The following is a 23,574-nucleotide window of genomic DNA, read 5'->3' as shown; positions in this document are numbered from 1 at the left end:
TTTAATTTTGAATTAGAAAACGATGGCTTCCAAGCTTTCCCTATCTAGAAAGCACTCTTATTTTCTACTGAACTATTAAGTGTGTTTGTTTCCATCCCTCCTGCCAGGTATCTAACGCCACAGTGGACACGATGAGAGGCAAAGAAGAGCACACAGCGCCGGCCCTTGGGAAGCCCAAGGCTACAGGGTGTTCCGACGGCAGGCTCCAGACAGCATGTGACTCAAACGCAGCAGAAATGAGAGAGGGGCAGTAACGTGTACAACCATTTGGGGACCCTCTCAAAGGACCACAAACTTAAAATACACCATTTCCCTCCTATACTTCAGGCAAGAGAAGACCAGAAAATCATAATGTATTTTAGCTTTATTGGAGACATATTACAGTAGACAAACAGGTAGACAAACACATGCCTTATAAAATATACATTCTCACGTGTGAGAAAATATAAATAGACATTAGGAAAGGACCACACTGAACAACTTGGCTTATAACTCTTTCGGTACATCTAGTACCAGGGCTGCTCAGACTGACATCATCTGATGGGAAAAACGGGGAAAGAGAGGAGGGTAGAAATAGTCTCTCTGTGGATCAAGAGGCCACTTTAAGTAGCCAAGAGATACTCCAAGAGCACTCGACCACTTGATGATCAATTTCTCTTTCAAGACATATAGTCGATAAAGGATCGCTTTACTCTTTTTATCTAAAAACAGGCTCAAATCAAGTTGTTTTTTCACCCTCGCCCCACTCACTGGGAGATTATCAGGACTGCTAAGAAATACTGAACACACAACCTTAAGGGAGTAGGTCCAAATATTACTCTTTACACACACACACCAATGCTCGCACACAGACACACACACACGTCCCTACCTCTTTTTACCCACAAAATCTTCAGATGACTCATGGGCTTGCAGGTGTTGTTTTGTAAAGAGCAGCTTGTAATATATCTCTTAATTCAGAGCTTGTTATTTTTGTCAACAAACCAGGCAGCTGTCCAAAAAAGAAAAAAATATTAAGGCTAACTGATGTTGGTTGAGACTGCACTCTAAACAAAAAAGTTCTAAGTTAAAAGCAGGAGGGGAAAACATCTGCCAGACTGAACTGGGAAAGAGGCCACATCATAGAAGAATGAGACATTCCTTGCAGGTTGCCAAAAAAATCTCAGCTCAACCTTGTAAGGCCCAACTGCTTTACAATTACCTCTGTAATCTGCATTAAGAAACAAACTCAGAAATGGAGCACACAGCATAAACTGGCAGTAAATTTACCTCTGTTGCTCCATTACCTCCTGGTATTTCTGTGGATATTAAAATGATTGGAAAAGGCTGTAGCACACTTGGATAAAATACTGGGTGTAAAGCTGAACACTACAATTCCAACCCCATTCCAACTGGAGTCCTGCTGGTAAGAAGAAACAGGCATAAAAATTAAAGAGTAAAAAGGAGGGTCATAATACATTATATAGGCTCTTAAAGTTTTTATTATGGTAATGCCATTTGTGTTAGTAACTAGTTATAGATTTCTTCAGAAGTATATGCCCAGACTTTCATGTTTTTAGCCATTAACACTGAACAAGCTCTTTTGTCAATCAAAAACCAAAACGGTTGAACTGAAAAAAACTTAAGTGCTCTATACTTAATGTATATCAAGGATTTGAAGGGAGAAGTTTTAAGACTGTCAGATTGCTTCTGGAAATTTCCAATGATAAAATTGAGAAAGACCTAAAAGTCATCTTGCCCATATTCCATTCTCAATGCAGAAATTTCTTCAATGCTATTAACAGACGATTATTTAGCTTCCACGGGTACTTTCCATACAAAACACAGATTATTTTAATTATCGGGCAAACCTAATCGTTAGAGATTTAGTTTATATAGAATTACTAGCAAGCATATACTGCACCCCCGTTAACTTCTGCCCCATGGAATGGGGGCAGACACAAGCTCTGTCCTCAGGAATAAAAAGGGTGAATTTAATCCTAATTCACAGCAGCACTTTAAGTAATTAAAGACTTTTATCCTTTCTCCCACCTCTTAGGAAAATGGTTAAGAGTCTGAGTTGCTAGACATCTTACTGTTGCTTTTACAACCCCCCAATGGGCAGTGTGAAGGCAACTATTTTTAAATATGAAAGTTAGCTTTCAGAAAAATACACGTAAAACACTCTGAGATGGCACATTAGAGGGTTTCTGATACTTCGTTTCCCCTAGAGTAACTTGCACAACTAGGGAGAGCACTTTAGAATGTCACTTCTTATGTAGAGACCATGTGCCAGTAGGGTGTGGAGTTAAAGGAAGATGCTATTTCTTCTTCCAGGTAGACTTGAAGAATCAGTCCAACAGGGGCACAACTTAAGAGAATTTATGTATCCCTACTGATGCAAGGTGATCACTGGGTGAGGGGCAGAGAGTATCTCTCTCAGCATTTTAGCTTGCCTTGCTTTACCACATCCCTGATTAGAGAGGCATCGGGCAGACATCACACTGCTGGGAAGAAACAGTGATGAGCCACTAACCCTGTTTACAGTGGAGAGATAAATCACTGCATGGTCAAAAACATATGCAATAATGAGAATTTTCAGAAGGTCTTCTCCTAAGATTAGAATTTATTAAATTTATTATTATTTTTTAAGACCAGGGGTAGGCTCTTCACATTTAAACAAATTCTTGACTAATTCTTTAGTTATTTCGGCAAGTTAGGAGTATCTGGGAAGACATCTCAGCCATTTGTGCTGACATAAGGGAGAACCTGGCCATTCAGGAGATCAGACTCTGACAGTCCTAGGAGGAAGAGGCCCACTGCTAGAGCAGAGGCAGCACTCCTGTATTCTAAGTTACCTAGAACACTGGTTCGCAGCCTGGTTTTCGGTCCTGTCACCCGTAACAACTGATGCTCACCTGCAGCCTCGCTCTAACAACACCTTTTCACTCAAGAAAAGTCGTCAGAATCTGAATAAGAGGCTAGGATAGTTACAGGATAATCTGTATCAGTGAATATACACTTGAAAGGTACAGGAGTCACAAACTAGCTACAGCTCAGCTGGTTCTGACGCCCTGGTGTGTGGCAGCACTAGCATTCAGACCGCTGCTCTGGACAGCGATCCGTGGCTTCCATCGAGTCAACACCCTTCGTTTACTGAGATGGCTTCAAAGCAGAATAGCTCTTCTCCTCGTGAGTATTTCTTACACTGTCCCTCCTGCTATGGAGGAAGTGAATCTGGCTCAAGTCAGAGTAAGCAGCATCACTCTTGTTACTCTAACAAACATTTCGTGAAAGCAGCTTTTTATTAGAGTAGCATAATCCTCCTTGGTTCCTGGAGGGATCACAGATTCACAGAATGTTACAGCTGGGAAAGGGCTTTCGAGCATCTAGTAGGACACCCTCATTTCATAAATGAGAAAATCAGGCTAAGAAGTAGACACTTGCCCCTGATGGCACAGCCAGTAAGGAGCAGAGCTAGGAACAAAATCAGGTCTCTTGATTCTAAGAATGTCAGTCCTGTACAGATTACAATACAACCTAGTAAGGAAGAAGAGGAATCACAAATTGAAAGGACAGGAAAACAGTGATATTTCAGAAGTTCGAAGTAAAAATGAACAGAGGCTGACAGTTTAAAAAAGGAAAGAGAAAGGCTTGCTCGTACAAAACAGCTAAAGAGACGCTACTGCCAATTGGAGAAAAAAACTAGGATTAAAAACTAGTACGCAATTCAACTTTCTGACAAAAAGCAAAGATATTATGTGAGTTCCGAACCCTTGAAATGCACAATAACTTAGAAACAGATATTTTCATTTAAGTGATGGGAGTTATCCAGCACATAACTAGTACTCACTAAATTGAGAGGACAGAATCTGACAGCCTAGGTAAGGAAATCTGAAAGCACAAAGAAAAAAAGAACTTTAGTCCATTACATTCCATTAGAAGTCCTTTGTTCACATAAAGCTTTTTGCTATCAAAAATTCAAGAGAGCTTTTTGGCTTAAATAATCACTTGTATAAAACAAGAACAACACTCTAAAGCTTTATAGTATAAGAATTTGTGCACATTCAACTTAATCCCAAAAGCACTCTTCCCTTTTAAGATACACTGTGCATTGGTGGAAGAGATACTAAAATAACAAACAGAAAAAGAAGCAATCTTTGGTTTCCTCATCAACTAAGTACTTTGTTGAAAAGATATTCCTAAAAGAAATTTTCCTTTGTCTATGTGCACATGGCTATGACAAGACTGCTAGTCTTTTGAGTCTTTTTATGCTAGAAAGGTAATATTACCTGGCACTTGTAAACAGATGGCAAATGACTAGATGTATGAACTTTTAGGTATGAAGAAAGTGGTTAATTACACCAAGATTGTGTTTGTGTGTATGCAATCACTAGGTACCCTGCCTCTATACATATACTTCTTAACAAACACATTTTGAAAACTTTAAACAAAGCTTTTAGGTTCACTAAACCAAGTCATACAAAATCTGTGGTCTGAGAAGCTGCTATCAATATTATAACTGGATATTATATATCATTTTGGCATATCAAAAATATTTACAATGCAGCCAACACATATGGTCAATGAATACGAAAATTATTTATAAATGCACATATATTTACAGTGAGATCCCTGGGTGATAGGGACCAAAAAAAAAAAAAAAAAAGATTCACAAGAATACAAAACTCCTTGATGTGGTAACATTTGGTCAAGCCTGGAATTCTTGTCGAAGATCTTGAATATCAAAGCCCCGGTCTCAACCAGATGCTTAAAACCACTGAAGAATCCCAGACACACTTCCCAGAGGGCTCCTGAGTTATTTCTGTTCCTCGGAAGACACAACAGAACAGTGATGTTTTCTCAGAATCACTCTGCAGGTTGAGACAATCCAGCATGTTAAGCAGCAATGAGACTCCCTAATAGGCAATGCACAGCTGGGCACAGCCCTGTGGAACCATCAGCAAGCACATTTGTCCCGTAATTTTCCTCTGCCCATGTTGCTCATATTTTATTAGATGCACCCATTTCTGTCAGCCGTTTCCCCTTTTTCATCAGGAATAAGGCCAAACAAACGCCTAGCCCACCTTGGTGGGGTCAGATGTAATCGCAGACAGGTAAAGCAAATGCTGACTTTGGGGTTTCTTCTGAACTCTGAGGTAGTAAATATAAAATGAATTAACTTGAGTCTCTGCCCAGATTTCATCCTGGAGTGAGTTTCATGTGCCCTCACTACCATCTTGAATGTTCTGAGTCCTACTAAAATCAAAAGCGTGGTCGTGCAATCTGTGACAGGGCGTGGGGGAGGTGGAACAGTCCGGGCCACTCTCTGCCAGACCCTCATTTTGATGGAGTTGGGGTGGCTCAAGGACTGGCTGCTGGGAAAAGGGAGGATGAGTCAGGCCTAGTTCTTTGCTTATGTTCCACAGAGGCCGCGGCAACGTTTCTGAGAACGAAAGACAATAATCATTGGCAAATGGAAGTTCAAAATTAATGGTCTAAAACTTCATTTTCTTTTACTCAAATCCTCCCAGAAATAAAGACACCCAATATTCCTGAATAAGGACACTGAGAGCAAATGCACACTTGCCATCTTCTTAGCAACAGTTAACAAAAGAAAATAAAATAGAAACTGGAACCATGGTCTTTCAACAAGCTTAACCAATTATTTACTGAAACCATGCGATATGTCCTCTGCTTTCATCTATTATTAGTGGTTCTGCTGCTGCAAAAATTTAAAAATAAAATTCTTTAGACACATGGCAACAGACTAAAATAGTATCCATATTGTAGTGAAAGTTGCATGATACAGACAAAAATCACTGAATCAACGCAGCCATTACATCTTTAAATAACAAATGTGTATGTTAAAAAAAAATGTTTTAAAAATAAACCATTTCCCTCCAGCTTCTAGCATGCCAGTAATTCTAACAACAATATAATAACCAAAAGCAGCAATTTTAAATCAGATTATCTGTACTTCGGTTTCAAAAATATGCATTTCTCATTCACCTTATTTACTGCAGTGGTGAGCTCCTTCCCCAAAGAATATTTGCTGAAAACTGTATTAACTATATGGGGATACATTTTGGAAGAAGATAGGCAAACATTCTGGAAACACATACTCAGAAATAAAAACAAAACCCATGTGCAAAGTAAGCTAGGGCAGGGTTTCTCAAGCTTTAATATGCACACAAATAACCTGGGGATCTTGTTAAAATAAAGACTCTGGTTCACTGGGCCCGGGGTGGGAACCTTGATCTGTATTTCTAACAAGCTCCTAGGTAATGGTGAAGCGGAGACCACACTTGGGGAGTAGCAAGGAGCTAGAGCACCCCGGGTAGGAACGAGCAATGTTCCAAAGCACTCATTTGCTGATTTCCTCACTTACATACCAAGTTAACAGTTAAAATATCCCTAAAGACAGGAAAAAGATGGACTGCGTTTTTGGTTCTACCTGAAGTCTTTTTATGTGTGTAACTATTTTAGGACATGGGAACACGGAATTGGTGCACTTCTTCCATGGACACTGAACTTTAAAGCCAAGAGACTAACTTCAGTGTGTGACAATACACTTTTCTCTGACTTGTACCCTCTTTAGAAATCTCTGCAGTTGGTCTGTTAATTAAGAACAACAGAACACATCTTAAAAGTCCCACTTCAGATCACTTACTCCTGCCAGAACCGCCCCAGAAGCACCTGCAGTCCTCACCCCTACCCAATTCCCTGTGCGGTTCCATTTTAGGCTGACAGGAGGGTGACAGCTGATGAAAAACCTGGATGGACAGGAAGACATGCTCAGTAGTGCCCTTCATGGTGTAGAAAGAGTTTTGTTTTACTGACTGAGCTGTTACCAAATGCCGCATCTGCACAATGTGACATGTGTTTCTTTTCCTGGGCCATGTGGAGAGCAGCTACTATCCCACAACTGCTTACCCGCTCCTGGCCCTGGGTCAGAATGCCTTACGGACAAAAGCGAACACTGGCTAAGTGATACTGACATTCAATATTTACTGCTAGAATAGCAACCAAATCATTTTTAAATCTTCTCAGTAAAAATCTCCACCAAATTATATCCTCAGCATTTCCAATCTCCATTATTTAAATGAAAATGGAAAAAAAAATTAACATCTATATGAAACTTTTCTAAAGCTTTTTCTATATGGCTTCTGAATTTTTAGAAGCGTGATCTTGACACTCCCACAGAAGCTGTTTCCATCCTACAGATGCAGACTTCTCTGTAATTTTAATCTCTGAAAATCTCTGGCCCTAGTTTACACCAGCGAGCAGTAGCTAATTACTCTATTATACCAATTTGTTTGCTTCCTGTCAGAGTGCTACTTATATGACAGAAGGAAAAACCAAGTAGGTGAGAGTAAAAACAAAACAAAATAAACAAAAAACACTGTGTCCTTTACCACTGCTCATCTGTGTGGAAGGAAGTTTCTTCTCATTTATCCGCTCATGGTTCGTGAGAAAGGCAGCCATCTCTCTGTCTGCTGATGATACCAGGCTCTCCAGGGGAGGGGCATCTTGGGGAGGATGAGCCAAGTATGTCTCTTTGGGCATCTGGACCATGAGGCTGGACAGTGTCTGATCAAGAACATCTTCCTCAGCAATATAGGTGTACGGACAGTATTCTCGGGTCCTGGAGTAGATGTTGGCATTGTCATAACAATCGGAGCAAATAACCCGGGTACCAGGGCCACCTGATGACAACACAGGAAAGAATCCTTCAGTTAAGAGGTCAGCTTTGCTGATCATCCATTTTCTTCAACAGCTGTCACCACTGTCACCATAGCTGGCATCGACTCAGCAGTTACTTGATAAACCAGGTAAAGTCTCAAGGTCTTTCTAGGAATTAATGAATTTAATCCTCACAGCATACCTATGAGGTAGGTACTATTATTACCCCCATTTTACAGATGGGGTAACTAACTACAACAGAGACACGAGGGAACCTGCGCCAAGACACTGCTACAATACAGAGCTGAAATCTAATCTCAGGCACTCTGGCTCCAGAGCCCATGCTCTTGAATGCTACAGTAAACCAGCTCTGTCCAGCCTGGGTAAGATCATGTCCAATTCAAGGAAACCAAGATAAGGCTGCACTGTGCCACAAAACACATGTTTGGCTTAAGCAAACTAAATCAGAGAACAAGGAGTTAGGAAGACTTCACTTCACAAAGCCCGCGTTACTTTCATGAGTCAAGGGATTAAGCAACCCTCATGGCTAAAAGTACCTATAGAGAAAGCCTCTGATGGTCAAGAGTCCTGCCTGACACATGCGCATGTCTGGCAGAGGTAATGTTTAATAATGAGCTTCCCAGACTGTTATGTGCTTTGAAAACTGCTCAAAGAGCGAAAAGACAGTGAGAAATAAAGAGCAAGTAACTTCTTCTTGATCAACCAACAGTGTTACAACTGGAAGTTAGTTTGGCCCTGAAAGCAGTGTTATTTCCCACCAATTTCAAAGAGCAGAGGCATTTAAAGATTCTTATAAAAGCTAGAAACACCCCCCTTTGCGTGGAAAGCCAAAATAAAATCCAATTCAGTGATTAAACAGATAAATTCTGTTAACACTCAGCCTAAAAAATCTCCATACAAACAGAAAAGGCCTTTCATTTGTACAATACTTGAAATACTACATCGATCTGTTGAAAGGATCTGCGAGAATCTTGAGAGAAGTGCTTTATAGAATTTTGCTTCTTTATTTTAAAAATGAGAAAGTTAAAGCTCAGATTTAAGTAACTTGTTCATGGTCCCAGAGCTGGAAACAGGAACTAGGAATCAAACCCAATTCTTCTATCCCTTAATTCACCTCCATGAGTTCTGTCACTCCCTCAGGGAAGTGAAGAGCAGGGAAGAGACGCAGTACTGAGAAGTCAGGTTCATTTAATAAGGGAACATTTTGTATCTCTCTGATTTCTCCAACATATGCTAAGAATCATCACTGCCCTTTAAACTTCAGTGAATATCAATCTGTCAGCAGGAGACACAAACTTCCCCTAGATATGGCCTGAAGAGTGCTCATGCCTTAAAAAGATAAGACACCTCAAAAAAGTTTCTAGAGCACCTCCTTCTCATAATAATCCTTTGGTTTGGGAGCCTTTGCTGGGTACACCAATCCCTTGTTTTGGGATGTGTTTCTCCTTTCTCTCAGATATTTTCTTCTCTGTTAAGATTTCAGTCAATTTCCATCCTATTTTGCATGGAGCCAAATGTTTTCACTGAGTATCTTACTTTAAAATGTTGCCTCAGGTTAATGGGGAAAACTCAACAGAAGAGGCCGACATCGTAAGCATATACATCAAAAGAGTCATTACCATCAGCGCCCTTGTGTAAATATCCATTGGCAGGAGGCATAAGCTGCTGATGACTGCCTGCCTCAGAGTTGCTGTAGCCTTCCTGTGGCTCCGACAGTGTTCCTTGGGAAGACAAGTAGCTGGGAATGTCTGCAGGCAGATTCAGCTCCTCTGTAAAAGAGACATCTGTCACTTTCAAATAACATTAGGCAACATTCAGAAGACTATTGTGCAAATGTGCTCCACTTTGATACATCTACTCGCCAGGCAAATGTTACGTACCTAGGAACTCAATAGGTCTCAGAATTTCCCCCCAAAACTCTTTTTCGCTAAAATTCTTTTTAAAGTTTCATTTTAAAAGTATTACTAAAAGAGGCAAAACCTAAAGTCTAAAATCTTATCTATAGGCATACTTTCACAGTCTATCTGACTGAGCCTCTTCTCTTTCAGGATTTCAGGGAAGGGGTGTGAAAGGCTGATCCCAGTCAGAAGGGCTCCACTCTTCCCCCACAGGGAAGCCTGGTTGGAAATGAGCATTAAAGAAAGAAGGTGCACTGTAATGTGTTCATAAGAGCAAAGTTTGGGGGGACCGTCTACAAATTCTTAAAATTATTCATCAAAGAGTTTCCGTTATATCAAGGAAGTAGGACATTTTAACAAAAAAAAAAAACAAAAAAAAACACACTCCTCCTTCTACCCCACATAAAATATAAAGCTCCAGGGCTTTTTATATTTTACAAAAAATCGTATACTACATTCCTGACTCAAGCACAAGCCACAGGTGTCAACTGGGTACCACTCACCTGTGTTCGTGATACTGTAGTCTTCATTCTTCCTTCTCATGTGGTAAATAACAATGACCCAGATCAAAGAGGTGCCCACAACACAGCAGACCACAACAATGATGACGATGCCAACTGTGGTCCAGCCGTCATCTTCATGCCCAATGCTACCCTGGGAAGAGTCACAATTGGGGGATGAAATAACATTTAGGTAAATGTGACCACGTTCTGTCCCAAGGGTATTAGACATAATGCAGGTATATTTCCCAGCATCTTCCAGGCCAGCGTCAACAATGATGAGAAGCTGGTTGGCTGCAGCAAAGAAGTGCCGTTCTGTCACCAGCAGTGGCCCGTCATCTTTGGTCCAGTTGAGGCGAGGGGCAGGACTCCCTCCAGCTATGCACTGTAATACTGCAGTTTCACCTCGGGTTACTGTCTTGTCCTCCAGGGGTCTGATAAATGAGGGTGTCTCTAAAAGAAAGATGTATAAAAAAATCACATTAAACAATTTTATTTCTTAAATCCTACTGAATTAGACGAATGAGGTGATGATGCAATAAGTAAGCATTTTCAGGGGCACCTGGGTGGCTCGTTAAGCAGCCAACTCTGAATTACAGCTCAGGTCATGATCTTCAGGTCCTGAGATCAAGCCCCGTGTCGGGCTCCATGCTCAGTGTGGAGTCTGCTTGAGATTCTCTCTCTCCCTCTCCCACCCCCTAAAGTAAATAAATAAATCTTTAAAAAAAAAAATAAGTAAGCACTTTCATATACTCACAGGAAGATTAGAAGTTAGTATTTCAGAACAGCAAAACCCTCAAAAATCTTATCTCACTAATTCTACATTAGGCGAGCTATCCTAAGCAAGGAAGTCAAAGATTTATACATGAACAGGTTAATTACGAAATTAGTTGTAATTTTTAAAAACAAAGGAAAAAGATCTTTAAATTTAGGAGGAAAAGTTGTAAGTAAATCATAGTACAGGCACATGATATTTTTTGAAGATTTAATGGCAGAGTAACCCTTGTGATACAATATTTAAGAGGATAAAAGTAGTGTATATACATAACTACATGAAAATGTGTTTTTAGGGGTGCCTGGGTGGCGCAGTTGCTAAGCATCTGCCTTCGGCTCAGGGCTTGATCCCAGCGTTCTGGGATCGAGCCCCACATCAGGCTCCTCTGCTAGGAGCCTGCTTCTTCCTCTCCCACTCTCCCTGCTTGTGTTCCCTCTCTCGCTGGCTGTCTCTCTGTCAAATAAATAAATAAAATCTTTAAAATAAAATAAAATAAAATAAAACGTGGTTTTAGGGGCGCCTGGGTGGCTCAGTCGTTAAGCGTCTGCCTTCAGTTCAGGTCATGATCACAGGGTCCTAGGATCGAGCCCCAATCAAGCTCCCTGCTCAGCGGGAAGCCTGCTTCTCCCTCTCCCACTCCCCCTGCTTGTGTTCCCTCTCTTGTTGTGTCTCTGTCAAATAAATAGAAATCTTAAAAAAAATTTTTAATAAATTAAAAAAAAAAGAAAATGTTTTTAAAAAGGTCCAGAATATGCCAAAATCTTTAACAGTGTTTTAGTAACTTTCCCTTTTTCTAATTTTCTATATCCTAAATTTTTAAAACAACATACTTATTTTTCTGATTATACAAGGAAATAACACAAACCAACAAACTTTTAAAAAACCTAACAGCTAGGAGATAGAGCTAGAAAGGAGAATCTGCCTTTGAGTTGAATCCCATGAAGAAAAGTATTCTTATAAGGGAAAAAAAAAAAACCAACAGGCTTGTCAGAGGAACTCTTTAGGGAAAAGACACTTAATTTTTTACCAGAACATAGATAGGATCAAGAGGAGTACATTGGAAGAACAGGAAATCTAACCAGAAGATGGTCATTTTTTGTTCATTAATTTAAAAAAAAAAAAAACGAACTAGGGGAAAATAATAATATTGTCTTGAGTTGTCTGTGAGGCAGTATTTATTAACTGCAGACTCACTATTGTGAATAGAAAAAAACATAGGAACTAGAAACCTACAAAAGGCGATGTTAACAGGATGAAGGGATTTGAATTTTCAATTCATGTGATAAAGATCTCTAATTCTGCCCTCACTACTTCCCCAGATTTCAGTTAACTGACCCACTAATATCGTAGGCTGACATAACCCTGCATGGTATTGGCAAAATACGGTGACAAAGATATAAGGATCACAATTAAAATATCAAACTTAGACTTTTTTTTTTGCCATTAAGACCAGAGTAGACCCTTACTAAAAAGACTCCAACCAAAGCAGGGACCCATGGGGCAGTACACATACCTAATACTGTGAGTGAGGCATTTGCTGAGAGGCCTCCGGCTGTATTTTGTGCCATGCAGCTATAGACTCCCATGTCTTCTATCTTCACGTTGGCAATGAAGAAGACATCATCCTCAGGCATGACATGCATGCGTCTTTCTCGAGCCGCAGGAAAGTCAGTGCCGCCATCTTTCTGCCAGGAAATCTGAGGTGCAGGGTGCCCCTCCGCAGCACACTCTAATCTGGCCATGGCACCAGTGCGAATAGTGAGATCCATTGGCGTTTTCAGGAAAGATGGCATCTCTGTTTCAAGGAAGATTACCGAAACAACGTGGGTGGGGTGGTGATGGTGGGAATATACACACACACATGCACACACACATTTATACACACATATATATACACACATATGCAAAGTACCAACTGCTGTAACACTCTCTTTCAAGAGGCATGCTCTCTGGATTGACAGTAAATACAACTTCAGAGGCCATCTTTTCTCTTTGAACCTCAGAGTACTTGGAGTACAGTGATGACTAAACTCTTCTAGAATGCCTGACACGTCTACCTGATCTCTCTGACAGGGACAGGAAAGGCAGGCCACAAACCTTTCAGAACTCCATATTCTGAACTCCACACATTTATAATGACTCCCTTACTTAAAAGACTAAACAGTGCTTTCCAAACTAACATCTACAAAGCTGTCACGGCAAATGCATGCTAAAAAAAATTTATACCAAAAAATAAATAAATAAAATACAGAATACAAAAAATTTATGCCTTCAAAATTCTCATAAACAACACAGTACGTCCTTTGGTTGCACAAAACCTAAAATGTTTTAGTGATTCAATCCAATAAGTGATTGATTAATCAAACTGTTCTGGAGAAGTTCTATTTTACAACCAGAGTGAAGAAGAGCATTAATTTCAAAAATGATTCTGTGTGACTACATTTAGACAATGATAATGATAACTGCACCCAGAAATGTCCTAAATACTCTGGTATTACAAAGCCCTGTGAACAGTGTCAGGAATACATTTCATAGTTTTCAGAACAGAATTATGGTTGTAGGAAGAACAAAAAATTACAAAAGAATTTTTTCAAAAGCATAAATAACAAGGAAAGCAGCCTCTCTCCTGGGGCTATGGAATTCCCCCTCACCTTCAACCAACGACCAATTAGGACAGTAACTGTACAAAATGTTAATCCAGTCTATATATTATCACCACCCTAAAGACAAAACCATAAAATCTCCCCTCAAATGTCAGGATTAGCCTCATTTTCTTGGCCAAGTGGTTCAAAAACTGGAACATGAAAAATCCTTCTAACTATAAAACTGTCAGGGAGCAGAATTCCTTACCATTCACAGTCAGTTTGGCTTTTTGAGAATAATTAGAACCAAAGTGATTAGTAACGATGCACTGGTATCTTCCTTCATCTGTGAAATTCACATTGAAAAGATGTAAGACACTTGTATATTCTAGAGCTTCTCCAGCTTGCTGCTGATAACGAACAAAATTCTCAATATCGATGTCATTCAGGATTTCATTGTCTTTGCGCCACACGGTAGACATGGGTGAATCGCTGCTGCTCACTGCAGTGCATGTCACAGTCACATTCGTGCCTCTAAGAGCAACTGTATTTTCAGGATGCATTTTTATCTGTGGCTTGAGAAAATCATCTAAGAGAAAAAAATGGGGCAGGAGCCAAGTCATTTATTTATTTTTGCTTCTACAGATTTTGAAACAAATAATGTACAACTGTTCTACTGACGAAATGGCACATTAAGATTGACAGAGACTACAGGGCTAGAACCCAATTTCTTTTTGTTGAAAGATGCAGAAAACGAGGCCCAGAAGGGTCAAAAGACATGTAAGTTCCCTGCAAAGCCTGGAGGGGAACCCAGGTTTTCAGACTTCAGGGTTTAGCATGCTTTCTACTACCACTTATGGTCACTTATGCTTAGAATGTACTCCTTAAGTATTACCAGTCACTGGGAAAAAAGAAAAACCTATATCCAAATTTCAAGACAAGTTCTAATCCTATTAGCTCTTGTGTATATGTAGAAGTTACATATATAAACATATACATGATAATACCCATTATCTTTTATGTGGCAATATAAAAAAGGGGGATTATAAATTTACATTTTACAGGGTGTACCTATTAAAAAAACATTCTTTGCGAGCACCAGGTTGGCTCAGTTCGTTAAGTGTCTGACTCTTGGTTTTGGCTCAGGTCATGATCTCAGGGTCCTAAGACTGGGCCCCGCATCAGGCTCTACACTAAGCACAGAGTCTGCTTGTTTCTCTCCCTCCGCTCTTCCTTCTACACACTCTCTCTCTGGGATAAATAAAATCTTTAAAAAAAACAAGATAAAATAAAACATTATTTGAACATACTTTGTATGTGCATAACTCTCACCTAAAATAGTGAGAAATTCCAAACATGTTAAATGTTCAACTGAAGACAGGCTTAGGACTGGCTAATAAACTACAGATTCATAAATAGTATGCTATTAATATGTAAAAACAACATAAGTATTCTGTGGACCTGACCTTCCAAGTGTTCAAAGTATTTTTAAGTAGATTATAAAAACAGATCTGGCAATATGTGGGTATCTAAACCATCAGATACTAGTGATATGCAAGACAAATACACTGATGTAAAAGCTCTACTGCCTAAAGCTAGGAATCAGTTATTCTACTTTAAAGGAAATTTAGGTATAAAGGAAAAATGTCCAAGCTGAGAAAGAACAATACAGATATATACTTGAAATTAGGAGTACTGGAATCAGGACAACTTTTCCATGACTGTTCCCCTTCCCCCCCAAAAAAACTCTAGAACCCTGCCATCACTTTAATCTTAAGAAACTGCATCAAAAATAGAAACAATGTGAAACTGGTACATTCATACATTGCTGGTGACAACATAAACAAGTGCTATCTTTCTGGAAAAGAGCTGGTAGTACTTTTTAAGATCTACTTTAAAAAAAAAATCATTTTTGATTCAGGGATCTTACTACTGGATATATATTCTAAGGTTAACAACCCCCTGAAAGGGAAAGGCCTAAATTCATAAAGATGCCATTATACTGACATTGAAAATGATCACTGAAGAACACACAGAGGAAAAAAACTGCTTATGATACATTAAGTCAAAGAATATAAAATTTAATCTATGATTATACAATATAAAAATTTCAGAGAACACAGAGAAACGGAAATATATTATACTAGTTAGAAAGCATTCTGGTTTAATTTTTTTTTTTTATTCTGTTGTTAAGACAGTAAGTGTGTACCATGCATCTTTTCTGACCACAATCCTATGAAACTAGAAATCAACCACAAGAAAAAATCTGGAAAGAGCACAATATATGGAGGTTAAATAACATGCTATTAAACCACTGAATGGGTTGGGCTGCCAGGCTGGCTCAGTCGGTAGAACATGTGACTCTCGTTCTCAGGGTTCTAAGTTCAAACCCCATGTTGGGTGTAGAGATTACTTAAAAATAAATTCTTTTTTTTTTTCTTTTAAGATTTATGTATCTATTTCAGAGAGAGAGTGCACATGGCCGGGGGAGAGGGGTGCAGAGGGGGAGAGAGAGAACCTTTAAGCAGACACTGCACAGAGCGCAGAGCCTGACAGAGCTCAATCCCACGACTCTGAGGTCATGACCTGAGCTGAAACCAAGAGGCAGACACCTAACCAAATGAGACACCCAGGTGCCCCCCCAAAATAAAATGTTTTTAAAAAAAAGAAAGAAAGAAAACAATGAATGGGTCAACAAAGAAATCAAAGAAGAAATAAAAAATTATATGAAAACAAATGAAAATGAAAAAGTCCATGATCTTTGGGATGCATCAAAAGTGGTTCTAAGAGGGAGTTTACAGCAAGACTTACCTCAAGAAGAAAGGAAAATCTCAAATAAACAACCTAACCTTAAACCTAAAGGAGCTAGAAAAGAAGAAAACCCAAACCCAGCAAAAGTAAGGAAGTAATAAAGAGCAGAAATAAATGACATACAAAATTAAAAAAAAAAACGGATCAATGAAAAGAGGAGCTGGTTCTTTGAAAAGATCAAGAAAACTGATAAAGAGGGGCGCCTAAGTGGCACAGTGGTTAAGCGTCTGCCTTCGGCTCAGGGAGTGATCCCGGCGTTGTGGGATCGAGCCCCACATCAGGCTCCTTCGCTATGAGCCTGCTTCTTCCTCTCCCACTCCCCCTGCTTGTGTTCCCTCTCTTGCTGTCAAATAAATAAATAAAATCTTTAAAAAAAAAAAAACTGATAAAGAGATTCATTTAAAAAAAGAGAAAGTGAGAGAGAGGACCCAAATAAATAAGATTAATGAAAGAAGAGAAATAACCACCAACACCATAGAAATACAAATAATTTTAACAGAATATTATGAAAACCTACCTGTCAACAAGTTGGACAACTTAGAAGAAATAGATAAATTTCTAGAAACATATAACCTACCAAAATTAAAGCAGGAAGAAATAGAAAATTTGAACAGACCAATTACCAGCAATGAAATTGAATCAATAATTTAAAAACTCTCAAAAAATCAAAAGTCCAGGACCAGACAGTTTCACAGGTGAATTCTACCAAACATTTAAAGAAGAGTTAATACCCATTCTCCTCAAACTATTCCAAAGAATACAAGAGGAAGGAAAACTTCCAAATTCATTCTATGATGAAGCCACTATCACCCTGATACCAAAACCAGATAAAGACACTACAAAAAAAGAGGATAACAGGCCAATATCTCCTATGAATATAGATGCAAAAATCCTCAACAAAATATTGCAAACCAAATCCAACAAAATATATTTTAAAAAACATACACCGCAATCAAGTGGGATTTATTCTCGGGATATTTAATATGCACAAAACAATCAACGTGATGCACCACATCAATAAAAGAAAGGATAACAACCATATGATCATTTTAACAGATGCAGAAAAAGCACCTGACAAGTACAACATCCATCCATGATAAAAACCCTCCTACAAAGTACGTCTAGAGGGAACATATCTCAACATACTAAAGGCCTTACATGAAAAACCCACAGCCAACATCATACTGAATGGTGAAAAACTAAGAGCTTTCCTCTAAGGTCAGGAACAAGACAAGGATGTCCATTCTCACCACTTTTATTCAACAGAGGACTAGAAGTCCTGGCTACAGCAATCAGACAACATAAAGAAATAAAAAGCAACTGAATAGGTACAAAAGAAGTAAAACTTTCACTATTTGCAGATAACATGATACTGTACATAGAAAACCCTCAAGACTCCACCAAAAAAACCCCACTAGAGCTGATAAATTAATTCAATAAGGTTCAAGATACAAAATCAACATGCAGATATCTGTTGCATTCCTATACACTAATAATGAAGCAGCAGAAAGTGAAATTAAGAAAACAATCCCATTTACAATTACACCAAACCAATAAATTACCTAGGAAAAACTGAACCAAAGAGGTGAAAGACCTGTATTCTGAAACTATAAAACATTGATGAAAGAAGTTAAAGATGACACAAAGAAATGGAAAGACATTCCACAGACGTGGATTGGAAGAACAAATACTGTTAAAATGTTTGTACTACCCAAAGCAATCTACACATTTAATGCAATCCCTATCGAAATGCCAACAGTATTTTTCACAGAACTAGAACAATCCTAAAATTTGTATGGAACCACAAAACACCTCGAGTACCCAAAGCAATCTTGACACAGAAAAACAAAACTGGAGATATCACAATTCCAGACTGCAAGTTATACTACAAAGTGGCAGTAATTAATATGGCATATAAACAGATACACAGATCAACAGAATAGAACAGAAAACCCAAAAATAGACCCACAACTATAAGGTCAATTAATCCTCAACAAAGGAGGAATGAATATACAATGGGAAAGAGACAGTCTCTTCAACAAACGGTGCTGGGAATACTGGTCAGCTGCATGTGAAAGAATGACACTGGACCACTTTCTTTCACCATACACAAACATAAACTTGGAATGGATTAAAGACCTAAATGCGAGACCTGAAACCTGTAAAAATCCTAGAAGAGAACAAGGCAGTAATTTCTCTGACATCAGCAGTAGCAACATTTTTCTAGATCTGTCTCCTGAGATAAGAGAAAGAAAAGCAAAAGTAAACTACTGGGACTACACCAATATAAAAAATTTCTGCACAGGGGTGCCTGGGTGGCTCAGCTGGTTAAGCATCTTCCTTTGGCTCAGGTCATGATCTCAGGGTCCTGGGATCAAGTCCCACATTGGGCTCCTTCCTCTGCGGGGAGCCTGCTTCTCCCTTTCCCTTTGCCTGCCGCTCCCTCTCCCTCTCCCTTTGCCTGCCGTTCCCCCTGCTTATGTGTGTGTTCTCATTCTCCAATAAAATAAAATCTAAAAAAAAAAAAAAAAATTCTGCACAGTAAAGGAAACAACCAACAAAACTAAAAGGCAACCTACTGAATGGGAGAAGATATTTGCAAATGACATATCCGATATAAAGTGTTAATATCCAAAATATATAAAGAACTGCTACAACACAATACCCCAAAACAAATAATCCAATTTAAAAATGGCCAGGGGCACCTGGGTGGCAAAGTCAGTTGAGCATATCTGACTCTTGATTTCAGCTCAAGTCATGATCTCAGGGTCCTGAGATCGAGCCCCACATCAGGCTGCACACTCAGCACAGAGTCTGCTTGAGATTCTCTTTCCCTCTGCCCCTCCCACTCATGCAGTCTTTCTCTAAAGTAAATAAATAAATCTTAAAAAAAAAAAAAATACACAGAAGACATGAACAGACACTTCTCCAAAATAGACAGATGGCCAACAGACACATGAAAAGATGCTCAACAGCACTCATTATCAGGGAAATGCAAATCATAACCACAATGAGGATACCACCCCTCATGTGTCAGAATGGCTAAAATCAAAAACACAAGAAACAACAAGTGTTGGTGAGGATGCAGAGAAAAGGGAACCCTCCTGCATTGTTGATGGGAATGCAAGCTGGTGTAGCCACCATGGAAAACAGTATGGAGGTTCCTCAAAAAATTAAAAATAAAGCTACCCTACAATCCAGGAACCACACTACCCAAAGAATTAAAAACACGAACTGAAAGGGATACATGGACCCCTATGTTTATTACAGCATTATTTACAAAAGCCAAATTATGGAAGTAGACCAAGTGTCCATTTATAGATGGATAAAGATGTCGTATATACATGCAATGGAATATTATTCAGCCATAAAAAAGAGAGAGATGTTACCATATGCAATGACATGGATGGAGCTAGAGAGTATAATGCAAAGTAAAATAAATCAGATAGCAAAAGACAAGTATCATAAGATTTCACTGATATGTAAAATTTAAGAAACAAAACAAACGAGCAAAGAAAAAAGAGAGAGAGAGACACAAACCAAGAAATGACTCTTAGCTATAAAGAACAAACTCACAGTTACTGGCTGGGAGGTGGATGGGAGAAGGGGTAAACAGGAGATGGGGACTAAATAGTACACTTACCATGATGAAAAAATAATAATAAAACAAAATGATTTTTAAAAGACAGTAAGTGTGTAGTATACAAAACTTTAAAACAAAATACAAACCACAGACAAAATCTTTCAGATCCACATTCAGGAGGCTCTGCCCTGCTAGCCATTCAGGGTGTGCACAGCTTACGTTCACAGAACGCTGCAAGTTGTTATCAACCAGCCACTGAAGCAACCACTTCAAATGGCAGTCACAGAGTAAACTGTTTGTGTTCAGAATCCTGCAGAAGCCAAGAAGAAAAGAAATACCCTTTACTTTTCATTCTGTTCACCATTAAAAGCTTACTTTGCACCCATGCATTTTTCTCACCAAAAAATGTTCAACCTGAATCAAACCACAAGAAAACAAATTCAGACCGTCAGCCTCAATTCCTCAAATATGTCAGTATCATCCAAGACATTAAGAAAAGGGGCAAAACAAGGGTAAGGGACCTATTTTAGATTAAAGGAGACTAAAGACTCATTACCAAATGCAGCACATGATTCTTGACTGGAAGAAATATCTACAAAGAACATTTTTTGACATTGGGGAAATCAGAGTATGGATTCCATGTCAGTTAATATTATTTTATCAACGTTCATTTAATTGAGTGAGATAATAGTGCTGTGGCAATACGTAGGAGAACACCCTTGTTTTTGGGAAATACATGCTGAGATATTTAGGGATAAAGTGTCATGATGTCTGCAACTTACTATCAAACGGCTAAGCAAAGTAGTAGTGTTGTGTGGAGAGGAAAGAGAGAGAGAGAGAGATGGAGAGCGAGAGACAGACAGGAGGAAGGGAGAGAAACATCACAAATTTAGCAAAAAGGTAACAAGGAGTAAATCTAGGTAAAGGGAATATGGACGTTAACCGTACTTTCAATTTTTGAGGCTTAAAATTTTTCCCAGAAAAGTTTGGGGGAAAGCTTACCATATACATTGTAGCATAGAGACATGTTTGTTGTGGAGAAGACATATTCCACAAGAATTCCACAAGAATTATTTTCAAATCATTTCATCAAGACTGAAAACACTTCAGCCCTGTGGCAACGTGTACTGCAACTTAAACTAGGAACCAGTGAAATTCTATTTGTTGTCTATGATAGGGCTATAAAACATACCAGAAAAATCAGGTTTTCTCTTAATGACCCCATGAATGTCCCATCCACCCGGGAGTAGTGAAAGCAAATGATTTTGAGAACACTGTAACTTGCTTTGTGTGCTTCACCAAAATCCTCACCCAGTTTTAAAGTATCTACGATTTGATTCCAAAGAAGTTTCAAACAGTCTTCAATGGTATCTCAAAAGCTTATTTGACTAAGAGTTATTTTAATTATTCAGGTCAAAAGTTACCTTTTGCATTTAAGAATTTTTTTTTAAAGATTTTATTTATTTATTTGACAGAGATAGAGACAGCCAGAGAGAGAGAGGGAACACAAGCAGGGGGGAGTGGGAGAGGAAGAAGCAGGCTTCCAGTGGAGGAGCCTGATGTGGGGCTTGATCCCAGAATGCCGGGATCACGCCCAGAGCTTAAGGCAAACGCTTAACCGCTGTGCCACCCAGGCGCCCCTGCATTTAAGAATTCTTAAGTCATATTCACTCGTTGATAGACAAATATTTGAGCCTACTAATACGTGAGGCATTGCTCTATGCTGTGAGGGAACAGGCCTCCCAGAACTTAAGTATTCATCAGAGCCAAGCAATAAACAAATAAAGGCAATGAACAATCAGTGCTATCAAGAAAAACAAAGCTAGGCAAAGATACAGAGAAGGCAGCTACCAATTTAGATAAAGCGGTCAGGGAAAGATTCTTTGAAGAGATGGCATTTGGGCAAAGACCTGAAAGAAGTGAGAGAGCAAATCCCACAAAGACCTGAGATAAGAGTGTCGCATACACAAGAAACTGCATGCAAAAGCGTTGAGGCAGACATGCCCAGTGTGCTTGAGGAAAAGCAGTGAGGCCACTGAGCACAGTGAGGGAGGGGACAGTGACAGGAATGAGGTTAGGGAGCTGGGCAAGGAAGACCAGGCCATGCAGGTGCTTTACAAACTAAGAAAAGAACTTGAGGTATTTTCTCTTTATGTGTGAAGGAAGCCACTGGAAGGTTAAGAATAGAGGAGATACGTGGTCTGATTTATAGTTTCTCAGGTATAAACTGGACTCATAAGATCTAGACTTAATCCTGATTCTGCTACCGACCTTAGTCAAAGTACTTAATGTCTCCAAAATCTCAGTTTCTATTTCTGGAAAATGGGTTTGAGAATGCCTACCTCAAAAAAAATTTAAATAAAGCATTTAGCACAGTGCCTGGACACAGATACCACTGAAGTCACATTACTTCCCTTTATTTCTGTTTCTTCTGCATCCTTCCACCCTCACATGCTAACCAACCTGCCCCCAAGGTTGTCACCGAATACCCTGCATTCCCTCAAAACGTGTGTGGACAGACATACACCAAAACATTAACAGTGGTTGTTTCTGAGTAGTGGGATCTGAGGACTTGCTCTCCTTCTTGCTTTATGTTTTCTAATGTTTCTACCATGACTACATAAGTTTAATGCAACATATTTCTTAATTTACATACGACTTTCCCATCTCCCCTCAATAGTTATGCAAAGCACTGTGAAGGATACCACAAAGCATAAAGATATATCTTAATAAATCTTGATGTAACAGTATTGTAAATATGACTTAAAGTAAACCAAAAGCAACCAAAATTTCTCAGTAAAAAAGGTGTGTTAGAGTTTCCTCCATTAGCAGTTTGTTCAAACCAGTTCTCAAAAATTACCAAATGACTGAAGACTGAAACTACACTATTTGCTTTCATCTACTACCTAAATTACATTTTACACTTAGCTCTCATAACAAGAGTTAAAAATTTATTGGTGGCCCTCAAATTATCATGGGCAAAAAAAGGTAATACTAATATGCACTAGGCTGTGCCCTTAAAAGTTAAAGTGAGGGTTGCTGGAGAGGATGGGGTAGAGGGATAAGGTAACTGGGTACTGGACATTAAGAAGGATATGTGATGTAATGAGCAGTAGGTATTATATAAGACTGATGAATCACTGACCTCTACCTCCGAAACCAATAATGCATTATTTTATGTTAATTAGCTGAATTTAAATTTAAAAAAAAAAAAAAAGTTAAGCCTAGGAGAAATAACTCAAAATATGCTGACAAAAAAAAAAAAAGCCACTTAAAAGTCTGGTAGAAAATAACTAATCATGATTTCCATTAACATTTTTATTTTATTAATATTAGTTATTCAACTTTCACTATGTGTCAGGCTCTGTGCTGAGCACCTTCTCAAAACCTTCCAAAGTTTCCTAATGTACTTAGAGGAAAAAAAAAAACCCCAAAGTCCTCATGACTCATCGGGCCCTAGGTGGTCTGGTTCCTGCTTAACTCTCTGACCTCACCTCCTACCACTCTTCCTCTTGCTCTCTTCCAGCCACACTGGTGTTTTCACTATTCTTCAAGTGTAAGAAGCAAGCTCCTACCTCAGGACCTTTTCACTTGCTGTTTGTTTTCTGTGCCTGGAATGCTCTTTACTCAGTATTCAATGCCACTCACTAATGTCCTGACTTAAATGCTATTATCTTAAAAAAAATAAAAATAAAAAAAGCCTTCCCTCACTACTTTATCCAAAATAGCAATCCCAATC

The 23,574-nt window shown here is 39.0% G+C and overlaps 1 protein-coding gene across 4 annotated transcripts in view; it reads right to left on the bottom strand.

Annotated features, from left to right (window-relative positions):
* Positions 1–346: 346 nt before the first annotated feature.
* Positions 347–23,574, bottom strand: part of LRIG2 (leucine rich repeats and immunoglobulin like domains 2) — a 63,773-nt gene continuing 40,545 nt past the window's right edge. For all 4 annotated transcript variants that reach the window (XM_011223681.3, XM_034654122.1, XM_034654123.1 and 1 more), the window contains 7 exons: positions 19,982–20,145; positions 13,710–14,030; positions 12,373–12,654; positions 10,088–10,537; positions 9,306–9,455; positions 7,398–7,688; positions 347–5,425 (listed from right to left, as the gene is read on the bottom strand). In XM_011223681.3, coding sequence (XP_011221983.1) covers positions 5,199–5,425; positions 7,398–7,688; positions 9,306–9,455; positions 10,088–10,537; positions 12,373–12,654; positions 13,710–14,030; positions 19,982–20,145 — 1,885 coding nt within the window. In that variant the 3' untranslated portion in view covers positions 347–5,198. The remainder of the gene's footprint in view (positions 5,426–7,397; positions 7,689–9,305; positions 9,456–10,087; positions 10,538–12,372; positions 12,655–13,709; positions 14,031–19,981; positions 20,146–23,574) is intronic.

Source organism: Ailuropoda melanoleuca, chromosome 2, assembly GCF_002007445.2.
Source record: "Ailuropoda melanoleuca isolate Jingjing chromosome 2, ASM200744v2, whole genome shotgun sequence".
Classification (NCBI taxonomy): domain Eukaryota; kingdom Metazoa; phylum Chordata; class Mammalia; order Carnivora; family Ursidae; genus Ailuropoda; species Ailuropoda melanoleuca.
The sequence above is the reverse complement of the archived record's forward strand: the minus strand, read 5'-3'. Positions and strand labels throughout refer to the sequence as shown.